Source organism: Microtus pennsylvanicus, chromosome 7, assembly GCF_037038515.1.
Source record: "Microtus pennsylvanicus isolate mMicPen1 chromosome 7, mMicPen1.hap1, whole genome shotgun sequence".
In the NCBI taxonomy this organism is placed as follows: Eukaryota; Metazoa; Chordata; class Mammalia; order Rodentia; family Cricetidae; genus Microtus; species Microtus pennsylvanicus.
In genome coordinates this window covers 69,226,589-69,251,821 of record NC_134585.1, presented here as the reverse complement: position 1 = coordinate 69,251,821, position 25,233 = coordinate 69,226,589, and the positions used below count along the sequence as shown (strand labels likewise).

The 25,233-nt window shown below is 43.7% G+C and overlaps 1 protein-coding gene across 3 annotated transcripts in view; it reads left to right on the top strand.

Moving 5' to 3' along the window:
- The first annotated feature begins 2,945 nt into the window (after positions 1 to 2,945).
- Usp33 (ubiquitin specific peptidase 33) overlaps positions 2,946 to 25,233 on the top strand; it is a 56,962-nt gene continuing 34,674 nt past the window's right edge. Inside the window, exons 1-9 of one of the 3 annotated variants that reach the window (XM_075981047.1) lie at positions 2,946 to 3,108; positions 14,367 to 14,498; positions 14,672 to 14,725; positions 15,127 to 15,189; positions 16,727 to 16,879; positions 18,603 to 18,705; positions 20,196 to 20,265; positions 24,083 to 24,196; positions 24,651 to 24,729. In XM_075981047.1, the coding sequence (XP_075837162.1) occupies positions 14,418 to 14,498; positions 14,672 to 14,725; positions 15,127 to 15,189; positions 16,727 to 16,879; positions 18,603 to 18,705; positions 20,196 to 20,265; positions 24,083 to 24,196; positions 24,651 to 24,729 (717 nt within the window). In that variant the 5' untranslated portion in view covers positions 2,946 to 3,108; positions 14,367 to 14,417. Of the gene's footprint in view, positions 3,109 to 14,366; positions 14,499 to 14,671; positions 14,726 to 15,126; positions 15,190 to 16,718; positions 16,880 to 18,602; positions 18,706 to 20,195; positions 20,266 to 24,082; positions 24,197 to 24,650; positions 24,730 to 25,233 lie in introns of all 3 variants that reach the window. The other 2 variants (XM_075981049.1, XM_075981050.1) reach the window with 2 other exon arrangements.

Genomic DNA, 25,233 nt, shown 5'->3' with positions numbered 1-25,233 from the left:
TGGTTTTGTCTTGTTGACCATATCCTTTGCTTTACAGAAGCTTTTTAGTTTTAGGAGGTCCCATTTATTAACTGTTTCTCTCGGTGTCTGTGCTGCTGGGGTAATATTTAGGAATGGTGGGAGATGGATAATAGTCCATGATGGTGGACACAGGTGCCAGTGGAGCAGTAACTCACGCTCACATGTTGACCAGCAAACGGGAAACAGTGCAATGGTAAGGACACAAGGCTTTTGTAGCCTCTAAATCTGCCCCCAGTGACACGCCTACTCCAGGAAGACCACACCTCCTACGCCTCAAACAGCCACCAACCGGGCATCAACTTTTCAAATACCAGAGACTTATGGGGAATATCTTAAACAATCACAAGGTGTATGTGTGTGTTTGTGTGTAGCAAGTGTTTTTCTATACTGCCAGCTCCCACATAACGACAAAGAGACTTATTAATTTATTATGAAAGCTTGGCCTTAGCTTAGGTTTGTCCCACTAGCTCTTATAACTTAAATTAACACGTTTGTTTTCATCTACATTCTGTTGTGTGGCTCGTTGCTTTGTCTCTTGGTACTGTTCATGCTGCGTCCTCCACAGCTGGCTAGTGACCTGCCTTCTTCCTATCTTCCTAGAGTTTTCTTTCTCTCTCTCTCTGCCCAGAAGTCCCACCTATACTTCCTGCCTAGCTATTGGATGTTCAGCCTTTATTACACCAATCACAGCAATACATCTTCATACAGTATACAAATATCCCACGGCATATGTGTGTGTGTATATGTGTGTTGAATTGTGTGTATCGCATGCATATAGGAATCCAAGAAGGCCAGAAAAGGTCACCAAATCTCTTAGAATTGGAATTACAGATGCTAGGAAGCTAATTCAGGTTGTGTGTGTGTGTGTGTGTGTGTGTGTGTGTGTGTGTGTGTGTGTGTGTAAACTCTCCGTGTCCAAGGCTGACAATTTTCATGGCTGGAGTTAAAGGGGGTTTATAACTGTTCAACATGGGAAAACACACACTGTGTACATATAAAATATTAATAAATAAAAATTTAAAGTACTTTTTCTCTGTCTCCTGATGTCTACTGCTGTACAAACAGCCAGATCACACTCCTACCACCACCACAGCTTTGCTGTGGCACAGACCCGACCCTTGAATTTCACAAGTCAAATAATCCTCCCACCCGGACTCTAAGAAATCAGGACAGAGAGGCAGGAGAACCAAGAGTTCAAGGGCTATATAACAGGGGAGTGTCTTGAAAATAAAATACCAGGGCTGGAAGATGGTTCAGCAGTTGCAGACCCGGACTGCCCTTCGAGAGGAATTGGGTTCAATTCCTAGCACTCACAAGACGACTCACAACCATCTGTAACTCCAGCCCAGGTGGAATCTGACACCTTCTGGCCTCCTGGGGCACCACACAGGTAGATGATGCACAGACTTAATGTCGACAAAATGACCATATAAATAAATAAAGTTAATTCAAAATCGTCACCAAAACAAAGCAAACAAGCCCCTCCCCAAATCCTTGTATGTAGCGAACATGCACGGTATGGTATGGTACTCTGTCCTCTGGGACAGTTCTTCAGAGACTCTGTGGTTAGCAGCAAAGCACCCCCGCCAGATGGGATTCATTAGCATTTCCCTGTGGAGGGAGGGGCGGGCTCCCAGGCTCATGTAGCCCCTCCCATCTCTGAGGATAAACACGTGGTTAACAATTGCTAGAGGCGTAGGAGATACTCGGTGCAGCTGCCCTTTAAGTGGTCCATGCTTGAATAACCCCAATTAAATTCACTGGTCCACCAGGTTGCATGTGGATGGAAACATTTATTTGGTCTGCTGGTTGTTCTCTCTGGGTGACTAGGAATGGACTCCCTGGGAAAAGTCATTCAGGAAAAATTGAAAATATTATTAATTTGGATATTGATGAAAGCAAAGAAGCAATATTAGCAATCGGCTGAAATTAGAGTATAGCAGCACCCACTGAGACCTTCCTGAGTGGGACGCTTCCGTCTCTTCCGTGTCGGGCCCCACAGAGAATGTGGTTTCAAGGTTAATATCCTCCACCTCCACCAGAAGAATAAGTGGAAGCCCCCGCGTTAGTAACCTGCTTCTGATGGAGCCGGTACACCTTGCATAACATTTGGATACGTCCTCCCACGTAGAGACCAAACCGTTGGAGGTAATCAGATAAACAGGTCTCATTCTGTAATCCAGGCTGGCCCGGAACTCACAATCCTGCCCCCCCCCCCCAAAGTGCTGGGTCTGTAGGGGTGCACCACCACGCCTAGCTGACAAACTTTGCAGTTTTTATTCACATCTGTTAAAATCAACCCAGGGAAATGCAACAGACTCACAACTAGAAGTTGTTTTTTTTCCCCCCAGTGCTCTCAGCACCAGAAGATCCCAAGGTTTCAATAAATATTTTATTTGATCTTGAGTTTGACCTATTGGAAAATGGTAGAGATTAATTTCTTCTTTGTCTATGTGGAAAAGAGAAACGCAATTGCTCCCAGAGAATGTAGGTCTTGAAGGAGTAAGAAGACAAACAAGGGTCGGGATTAGAGTTGAATTGAGGTAGGTCTAATATTTCATATATATATATATAAAGTGTTAATGCCTCACACGGTAGCACAGGCTAGCCTGGAAGTCATGGTAATCCTCCTGTCCCAGGCTATTAAGTGCAGAATTTATAGGAGCTCAGATTGCAACCCTGAGACCTTTCAGTGGTTTTCCGTACTGCAGTCAGCAACGCACCGCGACGAGACCTTGGGAAGTCGTCTTGTGACTGCAGCGGGTGGGAGACTACGAACAAAACCGGAAAATAGAAGGTAGCAGACAGGTCAGCTGCGGTTCCCTAGCAAGGCCCCAGGCAAGCGCAGACCTGACAGAGAAGCCAGGCCAGATGCGAGGCTCCGCCCCGGGGCGTGCCATCCGCTAGGCCCCGCCCCCAGACGCCCGCTGCGGCCGCGGAGGCACCGGAAGGAGCGGCGGCTGCCGAGGGAAGCGTCGGGCTGCGGCCGGGATTCCGCGGGCAGCGCTGCGAACCGTTTTGCGGCCCTGCGGAGCCGAGCGCGCAGGGCTGCGAGGAGGAGCGCTCGGGCGGCGGGCGGCGGCGGAGGTGAGCGCGGCGGGAGGGCGGGAGAGAGGGCGGGGAAGCGGGCGCGCCTGGGCTGTGGCTCGCACCCGCGCGCGGCCCGGTCGGGCCGCTCCTTGGACAGCGACCGGGGTCGGGGGGGACGCGACCCGTGCGCGCCGCCCCGTTATTCATTGCTACCGACGGGAAAAGCGAGGTGTCATCGTCCCGGTGCCGTGTCTTCGGCCGACGCTGCGTTTGGGTCGAGTCCAGTCCTAGCGTCTGTCGGTCCGCAGCTTTTGTTCGGGTCTCATTTCCACCGTGTGTGTGCTTTCCCTAAGTGCTTAAATGTTTCTCAAATACAGAGTGCTCTTCGTCGGAAAATTCGTAATGTTGACCTGTTAGGTAACGAGTCTGATTGCCTTAGGGATTTTGCACTCCACCTAAAGATTGCTACGGTTTACATTCTCCTGGAATCAGTATTAGGCCTGCAAAATGGAGACAGGGGCTGACATCCTGGCTGGAGCAGATTCTGAACTGAGGATACATTTTACCAATGGTCTCGAGACTTAGTGATTAATGTAGAATTCTAAAGTATTCTTTCTTTTTCCTTTTTTATTTTCGAGACAGATCTGTCTGGCCTCCAACCTCCAAGTTGCTGGGATTCCAAGTGTATTGCCACCAAGTCTAGTTAAATATTTTTTTGTCTGATTGGATGATTTTTTTTTTTTTAACTTTAAGAAAACCCTGTTACCAAAGATAATGAGAGCCAGGCTAGATAGCTCAGGCCTAGAAATACTAGCATTTGGGAGTCATAGGAAGGAAGAAAAGGGTGTCGAGATTAGCCTTGGCTACAGTAGCCCCTATTTCAAAGGCAAGCAAATGAAAGAATGGGACCGTTTCTCCTCCTTCCGTCTGCGTTTGAGAGGGCATAGTTGTTCATTTGGAGAGATGACAACAGGCAGTCTGATGATTTTAAGAGCCTAAATGGCAGTAGTGAATTCATACTGTTAATATACATAGAGGGCAACACGAGACTCTTACTGTTTGATAATGTTACTTCTCTTTAGTAACTTACACTGTGCTTGCAGTTTTGCTATTTCATTTGCTTTGGCAAGATGAGAAAAAAAACACTTCAAAAAAAATCCTACAATAATACATTTGACCTCACTGGACTTATGATGACAGGTCATTTTTGATCTAATGAATAACCAACTTCCAGTTGCTTTCTTTTTCAGTTCTGTAAGCCATGCATAAGCAAATCTTTTTACATAATTGCAGTAAAGCTGACCTGCTGATTTTCAGGAACCTTTCTTTCCCTTACAGAGTTTTACTGCTCTTACCCCAGTCCTCTTGGAGAATGCCAATAACCTTTCCCCAAGTCAGAGGGAGCTTCAAGATTGTGGCAGGAGCCGCGTTTCCTTCTGAAGCACAGTGCCAAATCAGCCTGTGATGAAAATTGAGATAAAGATTAAGATTAGAAAGATTGAGCCGGCTGTGGTGGCACATTCTAATCCCAACCCCTGGGAGGCAGAGGCAGGTGAATCTGTCCTGGTCTCCAGAGGGAGTTCCAGGACAGCCAAGGCTGTTACAGAGAGAACCTCTGCCCCGAAAATAAATAAATAAATAAACAAACAAACAAACAAACAAATGTATATGTGGATGGATGTATGGACGGAGATGTGACTTACCACGTGAGAGAGACTGACACAGGCTAGCCTTGAACTTGTGCTGTGCTGTAGCAGGTGACCTTGAACCATTGGTTCTTTTACACTGGCCAAGTACTTGAACTACAGTACATAATTGCCCTGCCACAGCAAGAATGTGTGCTTCAAGAAAATAATGAAAAATGCTGCAATATTCTTAAGAGAGGAAATGTGAATTGTTTTAAAAATAAGGAAATAAGGAGATAATGTGCCTTACCCTGATGCTCTGATTGGCCTGGGACCTCCATGTTTTCCCTCTCCCAGCCTCCCCAGTGATCAGGACTGGAGGCATGCACTGCCACATGCACTAACACCTAGCAGCAGGTCTAGTCCATTAGTGTAGTTTTAAAACTGCTTAAACTCTACATGGGATTTCAGGAGTATTTTGATAAAATTCTGTATGAAGGTACATGCATGGGGTTGGAGAGATGACTCAGTGGTTAAGAGTGCTTGCTGAAGTCCTGACTTAAATTCCTAGCCAGGTAGCTTGAACTTCATCTTCTGGCTTCCATGGACACCAGCAAACACACCAACACAGAAAATAATACAAATAAATCATACATATAGGGCACATGAATTATGAGCAGTCTGTATATGTAATGAGGACTCATATTTAAGAAATAGTGCTATATCAAATATTGCGTTTGTGTGACTTCATAAGATTAGGTAGGTCAATAACTGGAGTCTAGTGGAGGCAAGGCTCCCTGAGTAAAAGGAATGGGGCTGGGGGCTGTAGCTCGGTGAAAGGTCTCTTCATCATCATGCGCAAGACTCTGGACTCTGATCCCTGGAACCGGCTAGGAAATGAAAAGGAAGCCTCAGGTTTTCTAAAATCTTAGTTGAGTGTGGTCTTTGCGGGGATTAAACCCAGGGCCTTGCACGTCTTTGTTTCTCCTGGCTGCTTGTTTGTTATTTTGAAACTAGTCTTACTAAAGAAAGAGCCTAGGCTGATCTTGCATTTATTTACTTTATAGCCTTGAACTTTTTAAAAAAAATACTTATTTATTTATTATGTATACAGTATTCTGTCTGTCTGCCTGCAGCCAGAAGAGGGCATCAGATCTCATTTCAGATGGTTGTGAGCCACCATGTAGTTGCTGGGAATTGAACTCAGGACCTTTGGAAGAGCAAGCAGTGCTCTTAACCGCTGAACCATATCTCCAGCCCCTTGAACTTTTTACTTTTCCCTGCCTTCCCTCCCTCCCTCCCTCCCTCCCTCCCTCCCTCCCTCCCTCCCTCCCTTCCTTCCTTCTTTTCTAGTTATTTGGATGGAATCTTATGTAGCCCAGGCAGAAACTTGTTGTGTAGCTCAGGCTAGCCTTGAACTTGAAAAGCCTGCATCCATTCTAGGGTGTATACATTCCTCCCCCCCCCAAGACTATTTAGCCCTGGCTATCCTAGAACTCATTGTGTAAACCAGGGGGTGGGGTACATGCCATTAATCCTAGCACTTGGGAGGCAAATGCATCCTGATCTACAGAGTTCCAGGACAGCCAGGACTGTAACACAGAGAAATCCTGTCTCAATAAACCAAGACAAAATCAAAAAATTACTGGGTAGACCATACTGACCTCAAATTCAGAGATTTGCCTGTCTCTGCCTCCCGAGTTAAAGGCAGGAGTCACTATGCCAGCTTGCCTCCCGTCTTAATGAGTGTCCTTACAGTGCACTGCAACCTTTCTCCGTCCTTGCTTCATCATAAATAAATAAACAGGAAAGGTCTCTTGGACGTTTAGTCTAGGGAGACATTCCATATTGCTCCCAGCCCTGTACAGAGTGAGTTCTTAGAGTGGTCACAGAGACTGGAAGATTAACTTGGGTAGCTTCAGGTTAAACTAGATCTTGGCAGCATGGACTCCCTGGTTTCTTTACATGAACATGAATTGACTATACACCGTGGTGGGGTTCCGTGTGATATTTCAGTGCGTACATCCTGGGATCCGCATCGTCTTTGAGGCTTTCACAGTATCTGTTGAATTCAGAACTTCAGTAACAATATGGGTGTGCGTGCTGCGTCAGAAGATGTGAGACGTGAGTAGAACAGCCTCTAAGGACGGGCCTCTGAGGGCTTACTGCTGCAGAGACTCTGGAGCTGTCCCCAGTGTAGCTGCGGTGTGCTGTTTCCTAATTACCTCTGTCCTTGATGACTGTGACTGCTCCAGAAAGGTTCCCTTGTGAGGGCCAGGCGGGCTCCTGGAGTGGTAGAGGAACTTAGGAGAGAGCAGAGCTCTGGGCTGGGACCCTGCAGTGTGCCCGGAAGTCATTTGTACAGCTGCTGTGAGGCCTCAGGTAGGTTCAAAGGGCACTGTGGCAGTGTGTTCCTGCGAAGACAGTCCTGGTGTGACTTACAAGGAATGGAGTTGAGAAGTGGTGAAAAAAAAAAAACAACAACCAGAATTCGGCACTAGAAAGTAAGGAGGGAATTTAAGAGTAATGATGGTGGAAAGCCACCTGTCATGGGCCTTCAAATTAGTTGTTTCAGAAGAATAAAGGAATGAGTGTCAGTGGGAGCAGGAGTGATTGATAAAGACGGATTCAGAGAGCCGCCAATCGCACCGAGTGCTGGCGTCAGGGCTTGTAGCAATCCTGACCTGACCTACTGTGAGGTGGTGAAGGTATGGGGCTGAATGCGACTTAAACGAGACTCTTGCTGACAGTTTTCAACTGATTATGAAATCCCAAAGAAGGAAACTTTTATCGGTTTTCTGGCAGCATTACTCAGATGACTTAGAATTTTTCTTTACTCTTTTCTTAGGATTTTTCTTTTTTTTTTGAGACCAGGTCGCCCCGGGTAGGCCAGAGTGGCCTTGAACTAACAACTTTTTGGCTTCCAGTTCAGGGCAGGGATGAAGGTGTGTGCTGACACTCCTGTCAGGGTTTATTGCATTGTGCTCACTGACTCCTCATCCAGTGAGAATGCAAACATGTCAACCGTTTTCTTTATGCTGGCTGCATTTGTTTGCCTGTCTGAATAAGTAGTTTGTGTGGTGCTGGGGAAGGCACCTGGGATCTCACGTCTTCCGGAAAGACACAGGATCACCGAGTGTATCTCATGTCTGCCGGAAAGACACAGAACCACCTAGCTGCACTCTCCAGATGAGTTGTTCATGACTGACTGTTTCTGTCTGTGTAGCTCTGGCTGGCCTTGAACTCACTCTGTAGACCAGACCATTCTCAAACTTGTGGGCATTCTCTGCCTCCCTAGTGGTGGAATTATAGGCAGGGGCTACTGTGTGGTGCCAATGACTGTTCTTGGTCTTTTTTGAGTTAAGACTTAAGGCTCAGATTACTTAAGGCTTTTATTAGGTCTGTGTCAAATTTGTTAACCCCTCTCTCCCATGTCTGTCAGAACTAATTCAACTAGATAAACTAAAATTGACCATTTCTTATTACTTATTGGTTAGGGTTTTTTTTAATTATTTCTTTTTATTTTTAAGATTATCATTTAATTATGCCATTTCCTCCTTCCCTTTCCTTCTGCCAAGCTATCCTGTATACTCCCCCCTTAAGCTCCTTTAAAGCATGGCCAGGTTTTTTATTAATTGTTTTTACACTTAGGAATACATATATATTCCTAAATATAATCTGCTGAGTTACTTGTATGAACGTTTTCATGGTTGATCACTTACTTGGTAGTGGATGACCAGCTGGCATGCTCTGCCCTGGGGAAGTCTCTCTCTCTCTCTCTCTCTCTCTCTCTCTCTCTCTCTCTCTCTCTCTCTCAACAGTTCTTAGGTGCCCTAGTTCTTTAGCAACGTTGAGGTCTTGTGGGTTTTCTCCAGTCTATAGTTTCTCATGCTTATTTAGTCAGTCATGCTCATGAGACTATCACTTCTGATGTTACTAGGAGACACAGTCTCACAGAAAAGCATCTGGTCCTTTGGCTCATACAGTCTTCCCACCCCATCTTATGCAATGTTCCCTGAACCTTATGTACAGAGTTATTTTATAGGCATGTCAGTTGGAGCTGGGCCCCACAACTCTGCATTTTGATTGGTTGTAGTTTTCTGTAATGGTCTCTGTTGCAGAGAGGAGCTTCCCTGACGAAGGGTGAGGACTGCATTTGTCTTAGGGTGTGAGGACACACATTTACAATGTAGTTAGGAGTTAGGCTGGTTTAGTAAAGTGGTATTTGTAGGTTCCCCAAGATGCTTGACTTACTAGGCCCAGGTAATCAGGCTGGGTTTCCAGAACCAGGCATGATTTCCTTCCTGCATGGCTCTGAAGTCCAGTGAGAGCAGTTGGTTATTGCCAAGGTGTGCGCACCACTGCTGCGCCCACAGTCACTGTGTGCTGGCCACTGTTGTTCATAGGTGTCATAGCTGACAGAGTTTTTTCTTTGTAGGAAATACTGCTTTATATTGACAGATCTCAAAGGATTTTTGTTTGGAGTGAGGGTTGGTATCTTGAAGCTAAGCTTTGGTCTGAATAATTGTGGCAGTGTTAGAAATGGATTCCACAGATGTAAAAATAGGAGACTTTTTTCCCCCCGAGGCAGGGTTTCTCTCTGTGTAGCCCTGACTGTCCCAGAACTCACTCTGTAGACCAGGCTGGCCTCAAACTCACAGAGATCCAACTGCCTCTGCCTCCCACGTGCTGGGATTAGAGGTGTGTCACCACCACCCTTTAACGGAGACTATGCTCTTAATAGACCTAGACTCTCACTAACTGGACATTCTAATTAGACAGGTATTTCTAGGAAGAGAGACTAGAGATTTTACTCACTTTTTAAAAATAAGAAGTTAAGGATGATTTGGATGTTTCGGGACTGCTTGCGTGAACTGTGGAGCTTCACACAGGTGTGAAGGGTTTGCTCCATAGGGTATTTGTATGAAGTACAAGAATCAGCTTTAAAATCTGTTTTGATGTTTTATTTTGTGGGTGTGCGGGCATGTGCTGCAGTGCCTTTGTGGAGGTCAGAGGTCAGCTGAGGAGTTGGTTCTTTCCGCCCACCATGCGGGTCACTGCAGCTGAACTCAAGTCTTCAGGGTTGGGAGTAGTCATGCTTTTTTTTTCTTCTGGTGTGTTTTTTGTTTTGTTTTGTTTGTTTTTAAGACAAGGTTTCTCTGAAACTTTGGAGCCTGTCCTAGGGCTACCTCTTGTAGATCAGGCTGGCCTCGAACAGAGATCCGCCTGCCTCTGCCTCCCGAGTGCTGGGATTAAAAGTACGCACCACTACTACTGCCCAGCCGTTTTTGTGTGTTCTTTAGAAGTTGAGCTAAAGGATTTAGTTGTTGTAACTGCATCTGAATACACTATAACCAACACATCCTTAAAAGGATCATTTTGTTGCCAAATTGAAACAACTTACTAAAGCTAGGTAACAGGAATACAGAAGGCCTTCTGTTTAGTTTTGTTTTTTTCTTTTTTTCTCTTTTCCTTAAGGGGAAAGCCCATTTTAGAAGTTCCTTTTCAGGGGGCTGGAGAGATGGCTCAGTGGTTAAGAGCATTGCCTGCTCTTCCAAAGGTCCTGAGTTCAATTCCCAGCAGCCGCATGGTAGCTCACAACCATCTGTAAAGAGGTCTGGTGCCCTCTTCTGGCCTTCAGGCATACACACAGACAGAATATTGTATACATAATAAATAAATATTAAAAAAAAAAGAAGTTCCTTTTCAGTCCCCACTCCTTTATTTTCTCTGAGGCAGCCTTGAGAACCTTCCCATTCCACTAGCAGACAGCAGAAATCCTTAAGAGAAATGTATAGCTTGTTTTTTGTTTCCTTCTTGTTTCTTTCCCTTTTTCCCCTCTTCCTTTCTTTCCTATTTTGTTTAAGACAAGGTCTACTGTGTTTCCCAGGCTGGCCTCGAACTTCCAATTCTCCTTCCTCCATCTCCTGAGAACTAGATTATAGACATGTAGCACCAAGCCTAGCATATTTTATTAAAAAATTTTTATTTTGTGTATTAGTGTTTTGCCTGCATGTACATATGTGAACCATGTTTGTACCTGGTGCTTGAGGAGTCCAGAAGAGGGTTCAGAGCCCTGCATCTAGAGTTACAGATAGTTTTGAGGTACCATGTAGGTTTTGGAAACTGAATGCAGGCCCTCTGCAAGACCAATAAATACCTTAATGTCTATGCCATCTCTCTAGCCCCAGATTTTAATTTTTTATTGTGGCCAAATCTGACCCTGTTGTCCAAATTGTCTTTCAGATCTGGGCTCAAGTAATCATTCTACCTTGGTCTCTTGTGATTGCTGCTACAGGTGTGTGTCAAAATGAGTAAAACTGATCCATGAGCTAAAAATTTGAATTAACAAGTTATCTTGAAGGGACTGAAAAGGCTGGGCATGGTGGTACATGCCTTTAACTGCAGCTCTTGGGGGGCAGAAGCTGATCAATCTCTGAGTTCAAGGCCAGCCTTGTTTACAGAGTGAGTTCCAGACCAGCCAAGGCTATATGGCAAGATCCTGTTTCAGAAAAACCGAAACCAAAGCGAAACAGAATCTTCAATGTCAAAAGGAATTTGTCTTTGAAAGCAGCAGAATAACAGATGGTTTTCACTTAAGACATCGTCATCATGAGGAAAACCCTCTGTCCCCTGCTGGAGATGCTGCTCCACGAATACTGTCTGACATGCTCTTATCTCTGAAAAATGCTACCCACACACGAAACACAGAGTGGGTAGTGTAGTATTATCCAGTGGGTGTACATAGGAAGGAACGGGCTAGCCACCTTGTTTGGCTCAGTGGAAAGTGTTGCCCAGCATAGGGATCATTGCTTACCAGATCTGATCATAGATGATATCAGCAAATAAAGCAAGAAATGGCAAGCTGCAAGTCTCCTGAGAGGTACTGGATAAAGTTTAGCAAGACCAGTTTTCAGAAGACACCTGAGGCTCTGGCGGAGCCTAGGTGGACTGGGCGGCTCTTCCAGAGGAGCTAGGTGCAGTTCCCAGGGGTCCAGTCAAGTGCAGCTCCAGCACTAGGGGAACAGACGCCTGGCCTAGTCTCCGTACACCAGCACTTACACACACTGGTATACAGTCACACATACACATTAAAACCAATACAACCCTAAGTAAGAACAGGAAATGACAGCAAAGAAATGCTGAAACGTTCAGGAACTTGAAGAGTGAAGAGATAGGATTACAGGAAGAGAGGAAAATGTGTTGTCAACTGAGCATCGAAGATAAGTGCTAGAATTTATGAAGAACCCAAAAGTTAAATGTTCCCCCAAGCAATCATCCAGTAAACTAACCAGAAAACAGACAATTCTCAAAAGCAGAACTACAGATGGCCAGTAAATATTTGAAAGGAATGCTCAACATGAACATGCTGCATTACCAGGGAAATGCCAGTTAAAGCTGTGTTCAGACTGCTGACAAGCAGAGCGGCTGGCCTCAAGAAGACAGGGACACATGCTGCGGAGAACGGGGAGGGGTGCTGCTGGTGGGGTACGCTGTGTCCGCGGTGGAAATCGGGATGGTGTCCAGCTGCGCCCTGCTGGCTCTGTACTTGAAGGGATCTAAGCCAGCACATCGCATAGGCGCTTGCACGTCTATGGCTACTGAGGCTCTAGTCATCGTAGTCGAGTGTGGAACCAACAAATGAGTGGGTAAAGAGAATGTGGCATATATACACGATGTAGTTTTATTCACCCATGAAAAAGGATGAAGTTATGTCACTTGTAGACAAATGGATGGACTGAAAGTCACCATGTTAAATAAAATAAGGTAGACTCCGAAAACCAGATGCCACATTTTCTGTCCTATGTAGAACCCAGGTTTTATATCACAGAAAACTTGAAATGGGTTTCAATTACAGCTGTATTCCCATGCTTCATCATCTGGGAGATGCTCTATTCTGTACTAGGAAGACAGAAGAGGTCATCAGCATTTTAAATTGTGCAGTTGAATGATCAGGCGAAGGCTGAGCTGGCTCTGTCCTTTGCCTGCGTGTGCCACACCTTGATCATGTGTAGAGAAAATTGTGTCAGAAGGAGGTCTTACTTTTTAGTGGAGTAGACATTGTTACAGTCCCTTTGGAAAAGAATCTTGTTGCAAAATCTGTTTTTTTTTAAATTTATTTATTTATTAAGGATTTCTGCCTCCTCCCCGCCACCGCCTCCCATTTCCCTCCCCCTCCCCCGATCAAGACCCTCTCCCTCATCAGCTCAAAGAGCAATCAGGGTTCCCTGACCTGTGGGAAGTCCAAGGACCGCCCACCTCCATCCAGGTTTAGTAAGGTGAGCATCCAAACTGCCTAGGCTCCCCCAAAGCCAAAATCTGTTTTTAAAAGCGAGCCCTTTGCTGGGTAGTGGTGGCGCACACCTTTAATCCCAGCACTTGGGAGGCAGAGGCAGGTGAATCTTAGTGAGTTCAGAGCCCTTCTGGTCTACAGAGCTAGTTCCAGGACAGCCAGGGTTGTTATACAGAGAGACCCTGTCTTGAAAAACAAAAATAAAGCAAAAGAACCAGCCCTTGCAGGCTGGGGTTCCAGTTTACTGATAGAGCACCTGACCAGCATGTACAAGGCTCTGGGCTTGTAAAACCAAACCAACCAAAAATAAAAAACCTCAGCCTTTTATAAAGTTTAGTTTCTAAGGGTTCTTTTATGCTTGTGTGTGTACAAGTAGAGACCAGAGTCCAATGCTGAGTGTCTTCTACTTTGTTATTTTTTAAAGATACAGCTAGCTGGGGTAACACAGACTCAGAGGCATGAGAGGCTCTGAACTGGATGGAACACAGCCTGTCTAATGTAATGTGTTCCAGGCTGATTGGGGCTACATAATGAAACCTTGTCTCAAAAATCAAACAAAAAGCCTGGTGGTGGTGGCCTCAGGGAGGCCGAGACAGATGAATCTCTGTGCGTTCAAGGCCCTTCACCTCTGAGACTGCCTGGCCTGTTAGTGGTTCACCCTCGCTGCTCTGAATTCTGGACGTCTCTCCAGGCTCATGGGGCGTAATCGTAGAATTCTGTCTCGTTTTCATTCAGTTGGGATCACTGTTCTATACCGTATGTTGTTCCATACTAAAACCCATTATTTTATATATTTGTTTACTTTTGTAGTTAAGGTAAAAGAGCAGTTGAATCCAGTTTTCCCCTCTTGTCTGGCAGTGCATGTACTTAGGTATAAAAAGGAGAGAAGAGAGCCAGGCGGTGGTGGTGCACGCCTTTAATCCCAGCACTCGGGAGGCAGAGGCAGGTGGATCTCTGGGAGTTCGAGGCCAGCCTGGTCTACAAGAGCTAGTTCCGGGACAGGCTCCAAAACCACAGAGAAACCCTGTCTCGAAAAACCAAAAAAAAAAACCAAAAAAAAAGAATAAGAATGTTAGCAAGTGTTTAAGTTGAAGTCCACAGTGTAGTTAATAATTTTTCAAATTCTTAAAATTTTTACAATATTTTATCTGCGTGTGTGAGCGTGTGTGTATGTGTGTGTCACGTGTGTGTTTAGGTACACATTGCTGCGGTGTGTGTGTGTGAGTCGAGGACAGGGTTTTGAGTCAGTCTTCCCCTTCCTAGTCAGTCACCAGCCCCAGGTGCGGCTACACGTGCTTTGCAGGGCGAGTGTGTATGTTTCTTATTTCATCTTTTGCTTTAATCATTTTTAGCTTGTTAACATTTTGTGATTAATTTTTGGGTCACTTTTCCTGTAGGTATTGCTTGATTTGGAAAACCTTGAAAAACAGGGAAAAAAGTGTAAGAAAATGACGACTTTCCGAAATCATTGTCCACATTTGGATTCAGTTGGTGAAATAACAAAAGAGGATTTGATACAAAAATCTCATGTAAGTTATATTGTAATCATCCTTAAAAAAAAAACATACTCACTTTCCTCTTTAATACAAATTTAAGTAAAGTAATAGAACACTCATGTCAAATTTAAAACTCATGTATTGCTATTGTGAACTGTGTATGTTTTCTCTGACATAGCAAATATCTCCTGTGTTTACTCTCCTAGGGAGCTTGTCAGGACTGCAAAGTCAGAGGACCCAATCTGTGGGCATGCTTGGAAGTATGTATATGTTTGTATGGTTTTCCTGAAAAGTTTGCTCTTGTAAATTTATACATATTAATCACAATTTTTGATACATTAAAGAATTTTATGTGAGTATACTTTTAAAATAATAACAAAAAATTAAGGTTTAAACTTTGGATGGATTTTAATTCAGGTGTGTTTGTAGAGTTTAGTAAACCACTCAGATATTTTATCTTTACTTTTTATTGAAGTTGGGATAATTTTCAGTTTTGAAATACTTAGTCTGGTCTTTGTGGTTGATACCTTGTAGTTACGTTATCTAACTTTGGGAAGTAATTATAGAATTAAAACATAAAATCAGAACTTAAGTGGGACTGTTGTCATGCTGTTTGTAAACTCGGTGCGTCTGTGATAACATGTGCGCCTTTTCTTTACAGAACAGGTGTTCCTACGTGGGCTGCGGCGAGTCACAGGTCGACCACAGCACCATGCACTCACAGGTATTTACGTGGTGATGGGCTGCATGGCACTGTTGGGGCTGTGCCTAAGCCGAGCGTGCACTGGGTGAGCACTGAGCCGAATCCTGGCCGCGCACGAGCGTTTTCAGAAGAGCTTGCGGGAGCGGAGAGTCCGTGTGACATTAGTTCAGACTGTGACGGCGCCTGCGAGGCTTCTGTGTAGCCTAGCCCAACCTGGCCTGGAAGCTGGAATCCTCCCTTTGTCTCCTGTGTGTCACACCACAGATGTGACAGCACACCAGCCTAGAGTTCTTGCTTTTTAGAAAATACATTCACTAAAACTTTGCTTGTTCTCAGTGAAAGGTCAGAGGGTGGGGTTTTGAGAAAATCAGCATTAACACATGACTGTAGTTGAGTATTGATAAAAGAAGTAAGCATACATGGATGTGTGTGGAGATTACAGGTGTAGTATCAGACATGGAGGTAGAAGTTAGTGTAGATGTGTAGGTTTCTGTTCATTTTAAAGTTAATTTTTATTAGTGTGTGTTGGAGGCGTGTGTGTGCCACTCCATGCGTGGGGGTCAGAGGATGCCCTTCCTCTGTAGGTTGTAGATTTGATCTCAGGTTGTCAAGCTTGTACCAAGTGCTTTTTCCTGCTGAGCTGTCTTGCTGCCCAGTGCAGGTTTAACTGCCTGACTCCCTTCCTCGCAATCCAGCTCTTGCCCTTTCCCCTGCTCTACACACCATTCTGACTGAGTGCTGTTGACATCGCTCCCGTTGTGTGGCACTTCCCATGTGACTCTGACGTGAATCTCAGATCTGTTAGATAGATCTTCCACTCTAACCTAAGTTTCTCTAATGAATGCTCTCTTTAGATGCCCACTGATAATCTGCAGCAGCTAGTCTCAACCAATGTTTGCAGTCTTAGGCAACATTATACAGTTTCTTACCTGTGCATTGGAAGTGGTACTTTCTATGGCCGTCCCTTAGAAAATTGAGAAATCAGCCAATCATATCTTGTATATTCTGTGCGCTAAGCCCTCACACAAAGCTCCCTCTGAGAAAGGCTATTGACCAACTGTTGCTTGAGTTGTATTGTGCTTCCATTTAAATAATGTGTGTTCCTTTGTAGTTCTGTTCTCCTAGATTAAACAAACTAGCACTCCCAACTCCCTAAAAAATGTTCTGTAGCCCGGGCGGGGCTTAGATCCGCTGTGCAGTGGAGATGATCTTGAGCACGTGATCCTTTGGCTGCTGGGATTCCAGCAGTGTCGCTGTACCGCCTATACTGTTTCCTTCTGCTCTCCTTTGCTGATGCAGAGCTGAGGAGCTTCCACCACTGTGTTTATCTTCGTCTTATGAATGAGGGGAACAGATGCTAGAATAACTTGGAGAGTAGGTTAGGTGTTGTTCCTATGTAAGCGTCTACAGTTACTCTGTACAATTTTTTGATGTGTTTATGTGTGTGTTCTAGATTAGCTGTTCTGAGTAGACTGTTGCTCGCCAGAGGCTGGGGTTCATTTTGGGTTCCTTTGCAGAGTCATTCTCAAGCACATTTTCTCTCCTGTGAGCTGTGTAGGAGACCAAGCATTATCTGACTGTGAACCTCACCACTCTTCGAGTGTGGTGTTACGCTTGCAGCAAAGAAGTATTTTTGGATAGAAAATTGGGGAGTCCTCCTTCATTGCCTCATGTAAGACAACCTCAACAAACACAAGACAACACTGTCCAGGTAATCTGAGTTTAGATAATATATGTTCAGGAAATCATTTCAGAATTTGTGCAGTTGGAATTTACGAAGCAGGCCTGAGTATCTTACTTGTACTTTTAAAGCCAAATGGAGCACTCATGCCTTACTTTGCTCTTGTTTAGCGCAGAGTGAACGGGAGGTAAGGGTGGGATTTGAGGTGGAAAACACCTATCACTTGTAAAAGTATTTAAGGAAAGGTTGGAAGGGATATTCCATATCAGGTGCTAGATTTTCATTAATAACCTACGCATAGTGCCTGTGTTCAAGTTCCTTTAAAAAATTTTTTAAAAATTAACTACAGAGTAGTAGGTTTCCATATAGCTTTTAAAAAATTAGTTAGCTCTTTCTGCATATCGGAATCTAGGAAGGCGGTAAGGTCTTCCTAGGAAGGGAGAGAGGTCTGCAGCTGAGTGAATACAGCTTCTCCCCCGTTCTCTCCCCTTGGCAGCCTGCTACTCGCTGTTATCAGTGGAAACGAGTAGAGATGCCAAAACTTAGTTAGCAACAGGACCAGGAGACTCAACAGACAGGTTTGTGCAGATGGAGGACTCTGGTTTGCAGAGGTCTGTGCCATGTTTGTGGTTACATGTGCATGTCTGGCAAGCACAGTGATGCCCAGAGAAACAGTGGGTCTGTGGATGGGCTCCTCTGCCATGTCCTTTGTTTCTGTAGAAGTTACAGAATCAGAAAAGACAAGGCATCCACCACTAATTTACATAAAATTAGTTCTTGAGCTTGCATTCAGAAATGCCATTTATAAAATGTTTTTGGGGAACTAGAAAAGCATCTCTGGTTAAGAGCACACATTGCTCTCACAGAGGACCTGAATTTGGTTCCTAGTGCCTCTACTGGGTAACTCAAAACTGCCTGTAACTCCAGCTCCAGGGGGTCTGGCCCACCCTGCACCTATTCTCACATACACACATTCTCACATAGATCTGAAAATATGTAATTAAAAATAAAAAAGCATGATTTTGGCTGGGTGGTGGCAGCGCATGCCTTTAATCCCAGCACTCAGAAGGCAGAGGCAGGCAGATCTCTGTGAGTTCGAGGCCAGCCTGGTCTACAAGAGCTAGTTCCAGGACAGGCTCCTAAGCTACAGAGAAACCTTGTCTTGAAAACAAACAAACAAGCAAAAAAAGCATGGTTTTGTAGATATTTTCTTTCTGTAAAATATAAATACAAATTTTATAATAATTGCTAATGCCATAAACTCTTAGGGTTCTATCTTTATCATTGTTATGTTATTTTTTTAATTCTTTAAATTATTTGGATGTGTGTCCATGTGAAGGTGTGTGCATAAGTAAACGCAGATGCCAAAGGACTCTAAGAGAGGCATCAGATCCCCAGAACAAGAGTCTAGACAGTTTAGAACCCAATGTAGATGCTGGGGATCAAATTAGGTCCTCTTGCTCTTAGCACGAAGCCATCTTTCCAACCCTGCTGTTATGGTTGCTTTTTGAGCAGGGTCTCATGTAGCCCAGAATGGCTTCTAACTTACTACCAGCCAGGACTGTCTGCACCCCTTATCCTTTTGTCTCTGCTTCGTGAGTTCTAGGGTAACAGGCATGTGCCACCATGCTGACCAGTTTGTTTTAATATCTTTTAACAGTTTTGCAGTGTAGATGTTATATAAGTTAAAATTAAAGTGTGTTTTGATATTGTAAGAATTTATTCAAATGTGTTATGTCTTTTTGTTATTAAGGATTTTAAAATACCCAGCAATACAACACTGAAAACCCCTCTGGTTGCTGTATTTGAAGACCTGGATATAGAAATAGAAGAAGAAGATGAGCTGAAGGCGAGAGGTAAGGCTCCTCTGTCAGCAATCCTCTGTGGCACGGCTGTTCCCTGAGGTCTGAGAAGTGTGGCCTTGCGACCTTGCGTTCGCAGGTCGTGCAGGCTTGGTTTGTCCAGTGTCACTTTGTCACAGCTGACGCCACCTTTTGCTAGTCTTGCCTTTTGTTCCCAACCTATTTTTGAGTTTTTACCTGCCAGTGATTGCTGGGCTGATGTGAAGGTATTGCCCTAGCAGGCTGCCTACGGAAAGCCGGACTGTGGAACCTGAACTCTCAGGAGGCTGAGGTCAGCCCTGAGCCACTCAATTTTACTTCCACCCACCAAAAAAGAAAGAAAAGAAAAGAATAGAATTTTCAAGGGGGCAGCATTCATTTGGAAAAAGAATCAGGAGATTCCAGTGGACCTCTTGCCCTAGAATTTCAGCTCCTAGATTGTCAGTATTTTCCATATTTTTGAGGCTCAGAATCTTTAATGTGAACCTTGATTTTCCTGCTAGTTCTTAGAACATAGGACTTGTGTGCATAGCAAACAATCACCTTTCCCTGAGCTGCATCGTTCGTCCTAGAATTTTACTTTCTTATGGTTGTTGTTCTTTTGCTTTTTTTTTTTGAGACAGGTTCTTTCTGTTATGTAGCTCTGGCTGTCCTGGAACTTGTTATGTAGACTGGGGTGGCCTTGAACTCACAGAGATCCACTTGCCTCTGCCTCTCTAGTGCTGGGATTAAAGGCATGCACCACCATGGTTGGCTTGTAATTCTATCTTTGAAGTATTTGCTGTTGCTCCAGTGTGTGTTAGAACTTGATCTCAGGGGCTCACAATGTTGAGTACACGCTTTGCTTCTGAGTTAGCATCCACACTGACGGTTTCTCTTTTAATGATGAGATAAACTGATGAAGACAGAGCACACATAGAAGATCTAAAGATACAGCCTTGGAAGGGAGCTGCTGGGAGGGCTGGCATCATCAGGTCAGTCTCCTCTTGGGCTTTGGGAGGAATGAAAATTGTAATATTAACTCAAAATTTTTTTTTAAAATGTATTGTTAAGCCAGGCGTAGTTGCACACAAGTTTAATCCCAGCACTTGAAAGAGGCAGGCGGATCTCTGTGAGTTCGAGGCCAGCTAGTTCAAGGACAGGCTCCAACGCCACAGAGAAACCCTGTCTCGAAAAACCAAAAATTTTGTTTAGTGAAAGATTTTTAGAAGCCTGACCTCTGAGTTATTCAGACTGTTGTCTTGTATTTCCATGTTTTGTTAGTGTTCTTTCTTTGTTGTTGTCCCCTCTGTGTGTATGTGCACGCATGCGCATGTGTGTGTGTGTTTGTGTGCACAAGGCATTGAGTTCAGGACTGTGTACACTGTAGGCACATGCTCTACCAGTAAGCAGATTTTAACCCATTTCTGTAGCTTAACTTTTGAAGTCATTCTCAATAAAAGCTCAGATATTTATGTCATTAATGCCTTCTTGAATGGTGACTTATAGTTGTTCTTTCTTCATAGGCCTTACAGGTCTAAAAAACATCGGAAATACTTGTTATATGAATGCAGCTCTCCAGGCTCTTTCTAACTGGTAAGTAGTGAGACCGATACAGATTTCTTAGCTTGTTGCTACAGTAGGTGACTAACTTCCAGAGCAGAGAGGCAAGAACCTGGGTGAGGACACCTGTAGTCCCAGTGGGATTGCTGTGTATGCAACTAAGTTTGTTATGTTGTTTTTCTTTTGAGAGTGTCTTTAGCCCAGGTTGGCCTGGAACACTATAGCTGAGGATAACCTTGAATTACAGGCATCTATAAACTTACCCAGAATATACCTGTAGTTTTCTAAGGAGATGATCCTCGTTTAGACTTCCAGGACTATGTCCTTGAGCAAAGTATTCGTGTTGCTTTTTGCAGAGCTTGGCTTTAAACTTAGGGTCTTAAGCCTGCTGCTCTACTGGATGATGTCTGTGGCAAGTGTATTTTTGTACAGAAAACAAGGAGCCTACACTTATCAAATACTGAGATCATTTTTTAGGTTAGAAACCTTATTAAAGTGTTTTAGATATTTCTGTGTGGGATCCTGTGAATAGAGCGGTTGTTTTTCTCTCCTTGTCTGTGGCATAGACTGAGTGATTATTGTTGATGGCTTGAGTCAGGGTGGAATTTAGAACCAGTGACTGGCATTGTCGAAGCACAGCCTGAGTTTGTAAGCAGCAGCCTTGGGAAAGAGCTTAGCAATGAGAACCTGGAAAAACTCTGTGTGGCACACATAGTAATTGAGAAGTGATTACATAGTTCCATGTGCAGTCTACATTAAAATTGAAGCCTTTGGTGTGGTAGGAGACCACCAAAGTCCTTTTACTGCAGGGTAGTAATCTGTTTTATAGCACTGGTCGCCATGCAGATAGTGGATTGCAGGCGATTATAGAAAAATGTTTAATTTGGGAAAACAAGATTTGCAGTAGTCCAGGTAAGAATAATGGTGTCTTGCACAATCTTGGAGTGCATGCATTGGAGAAAGATAGTTTTTAGGAGAAGCGATGGTTGCTAGGATATGATTAGAGTAAACAGGGAAAGGAGGAGATATGAATTAATAATAGAATCATATGATGAAGGAACTGTTTTATGCTTAATTTTGTATTTTATGTGTGCAAGTGTTTTACCTACACTGTATGTCAGTACACCATGTTCATGCCTGGTTCCCACAGAGTCCAGAGAAGGACATTGGACCCCCAGGAACTAGAGGTGGTTCTGAGGTTCCATGTTGGGGCTAGGAATTAGAACTGGGTCCTCTGGAGAAGCAGCAAGGCTTCTTAACTGCTGACTCTGGGTTTTTTCTTCCTGTTCTCTTTCATATGCACAATGCTGATGGAAACAAGAATGTAGGAGATTGTAACAATAAAATAATAATAATAATAATTCAAGTTCACTTGAAAGTAAGATTTTGAGCATGTTAACTTTAAAATGTCATGACAACTGTCAGTTTGGGCATATAAATTCAGTTGAGATAAGATGACTGGAGGCTGATGTTATACGAATTTGGCCATCACTGGTATATTGGTAGGGATTCAAAATGATCCAAGAGAAGAGTGTATTTAAAAGAGAAGAAAAATCAAAGAATCAGAGTTATGGAGAACCATGGTACCTGAGAACCAAAAGATTACTAATTAAAAACAAGTTGCATGAGAGGGATAGTAGAAGAATACATTGGTTGATTTGTTTAGGAATGAGGGCAGCTGACATGGTGCATGTCTGCATTTAGTGTAAGCAGGAGGAGACTGAGGCAGAGTGGTCATGAGCATGAAGCCAGCTTTAGCTACATAGGACTCCCTCCTCCCCTCCCACCATTTCTTTCTCTTTTCCTCAGCATCTCAGTCCTTCTCGGCCGGTTTCCATGCCTCCTTCCTTCCTTGTTTTCTTCAGATAGGACTTCTCTCTGTAGCTCAGGCTAGGTTTGGACTCATGGTGTTCTTCCCGCTCCTGTCTCCTAAGTGCTGGAACTACAGGTTCGTGCAGCGACATCCAATTTCAAGACTCTCCTAAAATCGGAAACAAAAACAAAAAAGAGATTGGTTTTTGTGATTCAAGCATTTTTATCCCAGCATTTAGAAAGCAGAGGTCTCCTTAGTGAGTTCCAGGTCAGCTAGAGTGACCTAGAAAGATCTTGACCTCAAAAGAACAATACTCAGTTTTATATGGAAAAACAAAAAGCCCAGGATAACTAAAACAGTCCTGTACAATAAAAGAACTTCTGGAGGTATCACCATCCCTGATTTCAAGCTCTACTTGAATAATAAAAAAACACATGATATTGGCATAAAAACATACGTTGATCATGGAATTAAATCAAAGACCCAGATGTAAATCCATATACCTATGGACACCTGATTTTAATAAAGAAGCCAGAAATATACAACGGATAAAAGATAGCATCTTCAACAAATGGTGCTGGTCTAACTGGATGTCTGCATGTAACAGAATGCAAATAGATAATTACCACCCTGCACAAAACTCAAGTCCAAGTAGATCAGAGACCTCAATATACAACCAGATACAGTGAACCTGGCAGAAGAGAAAGTGAGGGACTGAACACATTGGCAAAGGAGACAGCTTCCTGAAAAGAACACCAATCTTATAGGCACTAAGATCAACAATTAGTAAATCAAACCCCTTGAAACTGAAAAGCTTCTGTAAGGCAAAGGAAACCATCAAAAGGACAAAATGGCAGCTTACAGAATGGAAAAAGATTTTTACCAACCCCACATCCAGACAGAGGGCTGATTTCCAAAATATATAATGAACTCAGGAAACTAAATAATCAAAAACCTCAAATAATCCAATTAAAAATGGGTTACAGATTTAAACAGAATTCTCAGCAAAGGAATCTCAAATGGCTAAGAAACACTTAAAAAATGTTCAACATCCTTAGATATCAGGGAAATACAAATCAATATGATTCTGAAATTCCATCTGAATGTTTGTCAGAATGGCTAAGATCAAAAACACAAATGACAGCTCATGCTGGGGAGGATGTGGAGCAAAGGGAACACTCCTGATGGGAGTGCAATCTTGTACAGCCACTTTGGAAATCAATGTAGCAGTTTCTCAGAAAATTGGGAACCGATTTACCTCAAGACCAGCTATACCAGTCTTGGGCATATAGTCAAAAGATGCGTCAGCCAAGCACAAGGACACTTGCTCAACCATGTTCATTGTGGCTTTAGTTATAATAGCCAGAACTTGCAAACAACCTGGGTATTCCTCAACAGAGGAATGGATAAAGAAAATGTGGCATATTTACACAATGGAGTATTGCTCAGCTGTTGGAAAACATAACATGAAATTTGCAGGCAAATGGATAGAACTGGAAGAAATCATCCTGACTGAGGTAACCCAGTCAGAGTTAACAATAACACATGAGAAAGACAAACATGGTATGTGCTCACTCGTCATTGGCCATTGGCCATAGAGTAAAGGATAGCCATGCTACAATCCACAGACTCAGAGAGGCTGAGTGACATGCGGGGAAGGGAAAATAGAGTTCATGGGTGGATGGGGCAGGTGGGGCTGGGAACAGAAGGGGTCATGTGGGGGAGAAGGAGGATGGAGTAGGAGCACTGAGAGAAATGCTTGGCATTGGGCATTTTCGGGACGAGGTGGAAACCCCCAGGAATCTATGATGGCAACCCCAGTGGAGACTCCTAACCAGCAACCAGGCAAGGCTTTTAGTAGAGGAATTGGGTCTCTGACTTGGTGACTCCACACGTGAGTGGTTTGGCTTATGAATGCAAAGGGCTGACTGCCAGACAGGTAGAGGCTGGCGTGTGCTGTCGGTTCACTGGGCAACTAGAAATGAGTGAGAATTCAGCTTTGATTCCACTCTAATATTTTCCTCTCTCTTAAACTAGCCCACCTTTGACGCAGTTCTTTCTTGATTGTGGAGGACTGGTTAGAACAGATAAGAAGCCAGCAATTTGTAAAAGTTATCTCAAGCTAATGACAGAATTGTGGCACAAGAGCAGGTATGTACTTACTATAATTATCCTTAAAAATCAATATATAAATATGGAAAGAGTGCAGATCTGTTTGGGGGGCTGAGAAAGTGTGGGAATGCGGTTTGACTTAGGTCAGGGGTTAGATTTGAAACTGAAATGCAGATGAGGCGCTGTGGCCATCAGTGTCAGCTGCTGATCCATGAGCTGCAGTTCCTCTCGCTGAGATGCGTGGTCACGGTGCTGCAAAGCCTCCCCAGACTGTGGGCACAACAGGCAGAGTAGGCCTCGCCAGCTGCCTGTGTCCTGTGTCTACGCATAGTGGTAATATTGGTGATTATATGATGTACTATGTTAATTTTCTTTTAGCACTGTTTAGAAGTTGTATTTTTGAAAAAATACTGTGCAATGTGAGAGTAATAAAATTATGAAAAAATGAAAAGAAACCTACAAAAATTTCTATTTAAAACTGTTTCTTTTTAAGGCCGGGATCTGTTGTGCCTGCTAATCTGTTCCAGGGAATTAAAACTGTGAACCCAACTTTCCGAGGCTATTCTCAGCAGGTTAGTTATTCCTTTAAAGAGCCTTACTCTTTTTAAGGTTTATTTTATTTTGTAACGGCGTAAACGAATGCAGACAGATTGTAAAAATATATATACAGCTTTAATGGTGAAATAGACTTACAGAACCACTGTTCCCGCGGAGACCAGGAAAGCAGAAGGGACAGCTGGGAGCACACTCGCCAAATTTATAGGCAAACATTAGCCCGAGGCAAACACGCCCCCCAAGGGGCTGGACTTATCCCTACATCTCCCCTTTTTGTCTAAATAAGACAGAACCAAACCAAATACAACTATATACGATAACAACAAATAATAAATATAACAAACAATATTGAGAACAAAAGCTTTGCTAAACATTCTATCTCAAGGAGTCCAAATAATGTAGAGAGTAACTACAATTATATAATCTTCAACTCCGTCAAAGATCTGAGAAGGGAATAAACACTACTCAACAAACGAGATGTATCCAAAATGTGCAACAATTGACAGAGACAATTGACTACC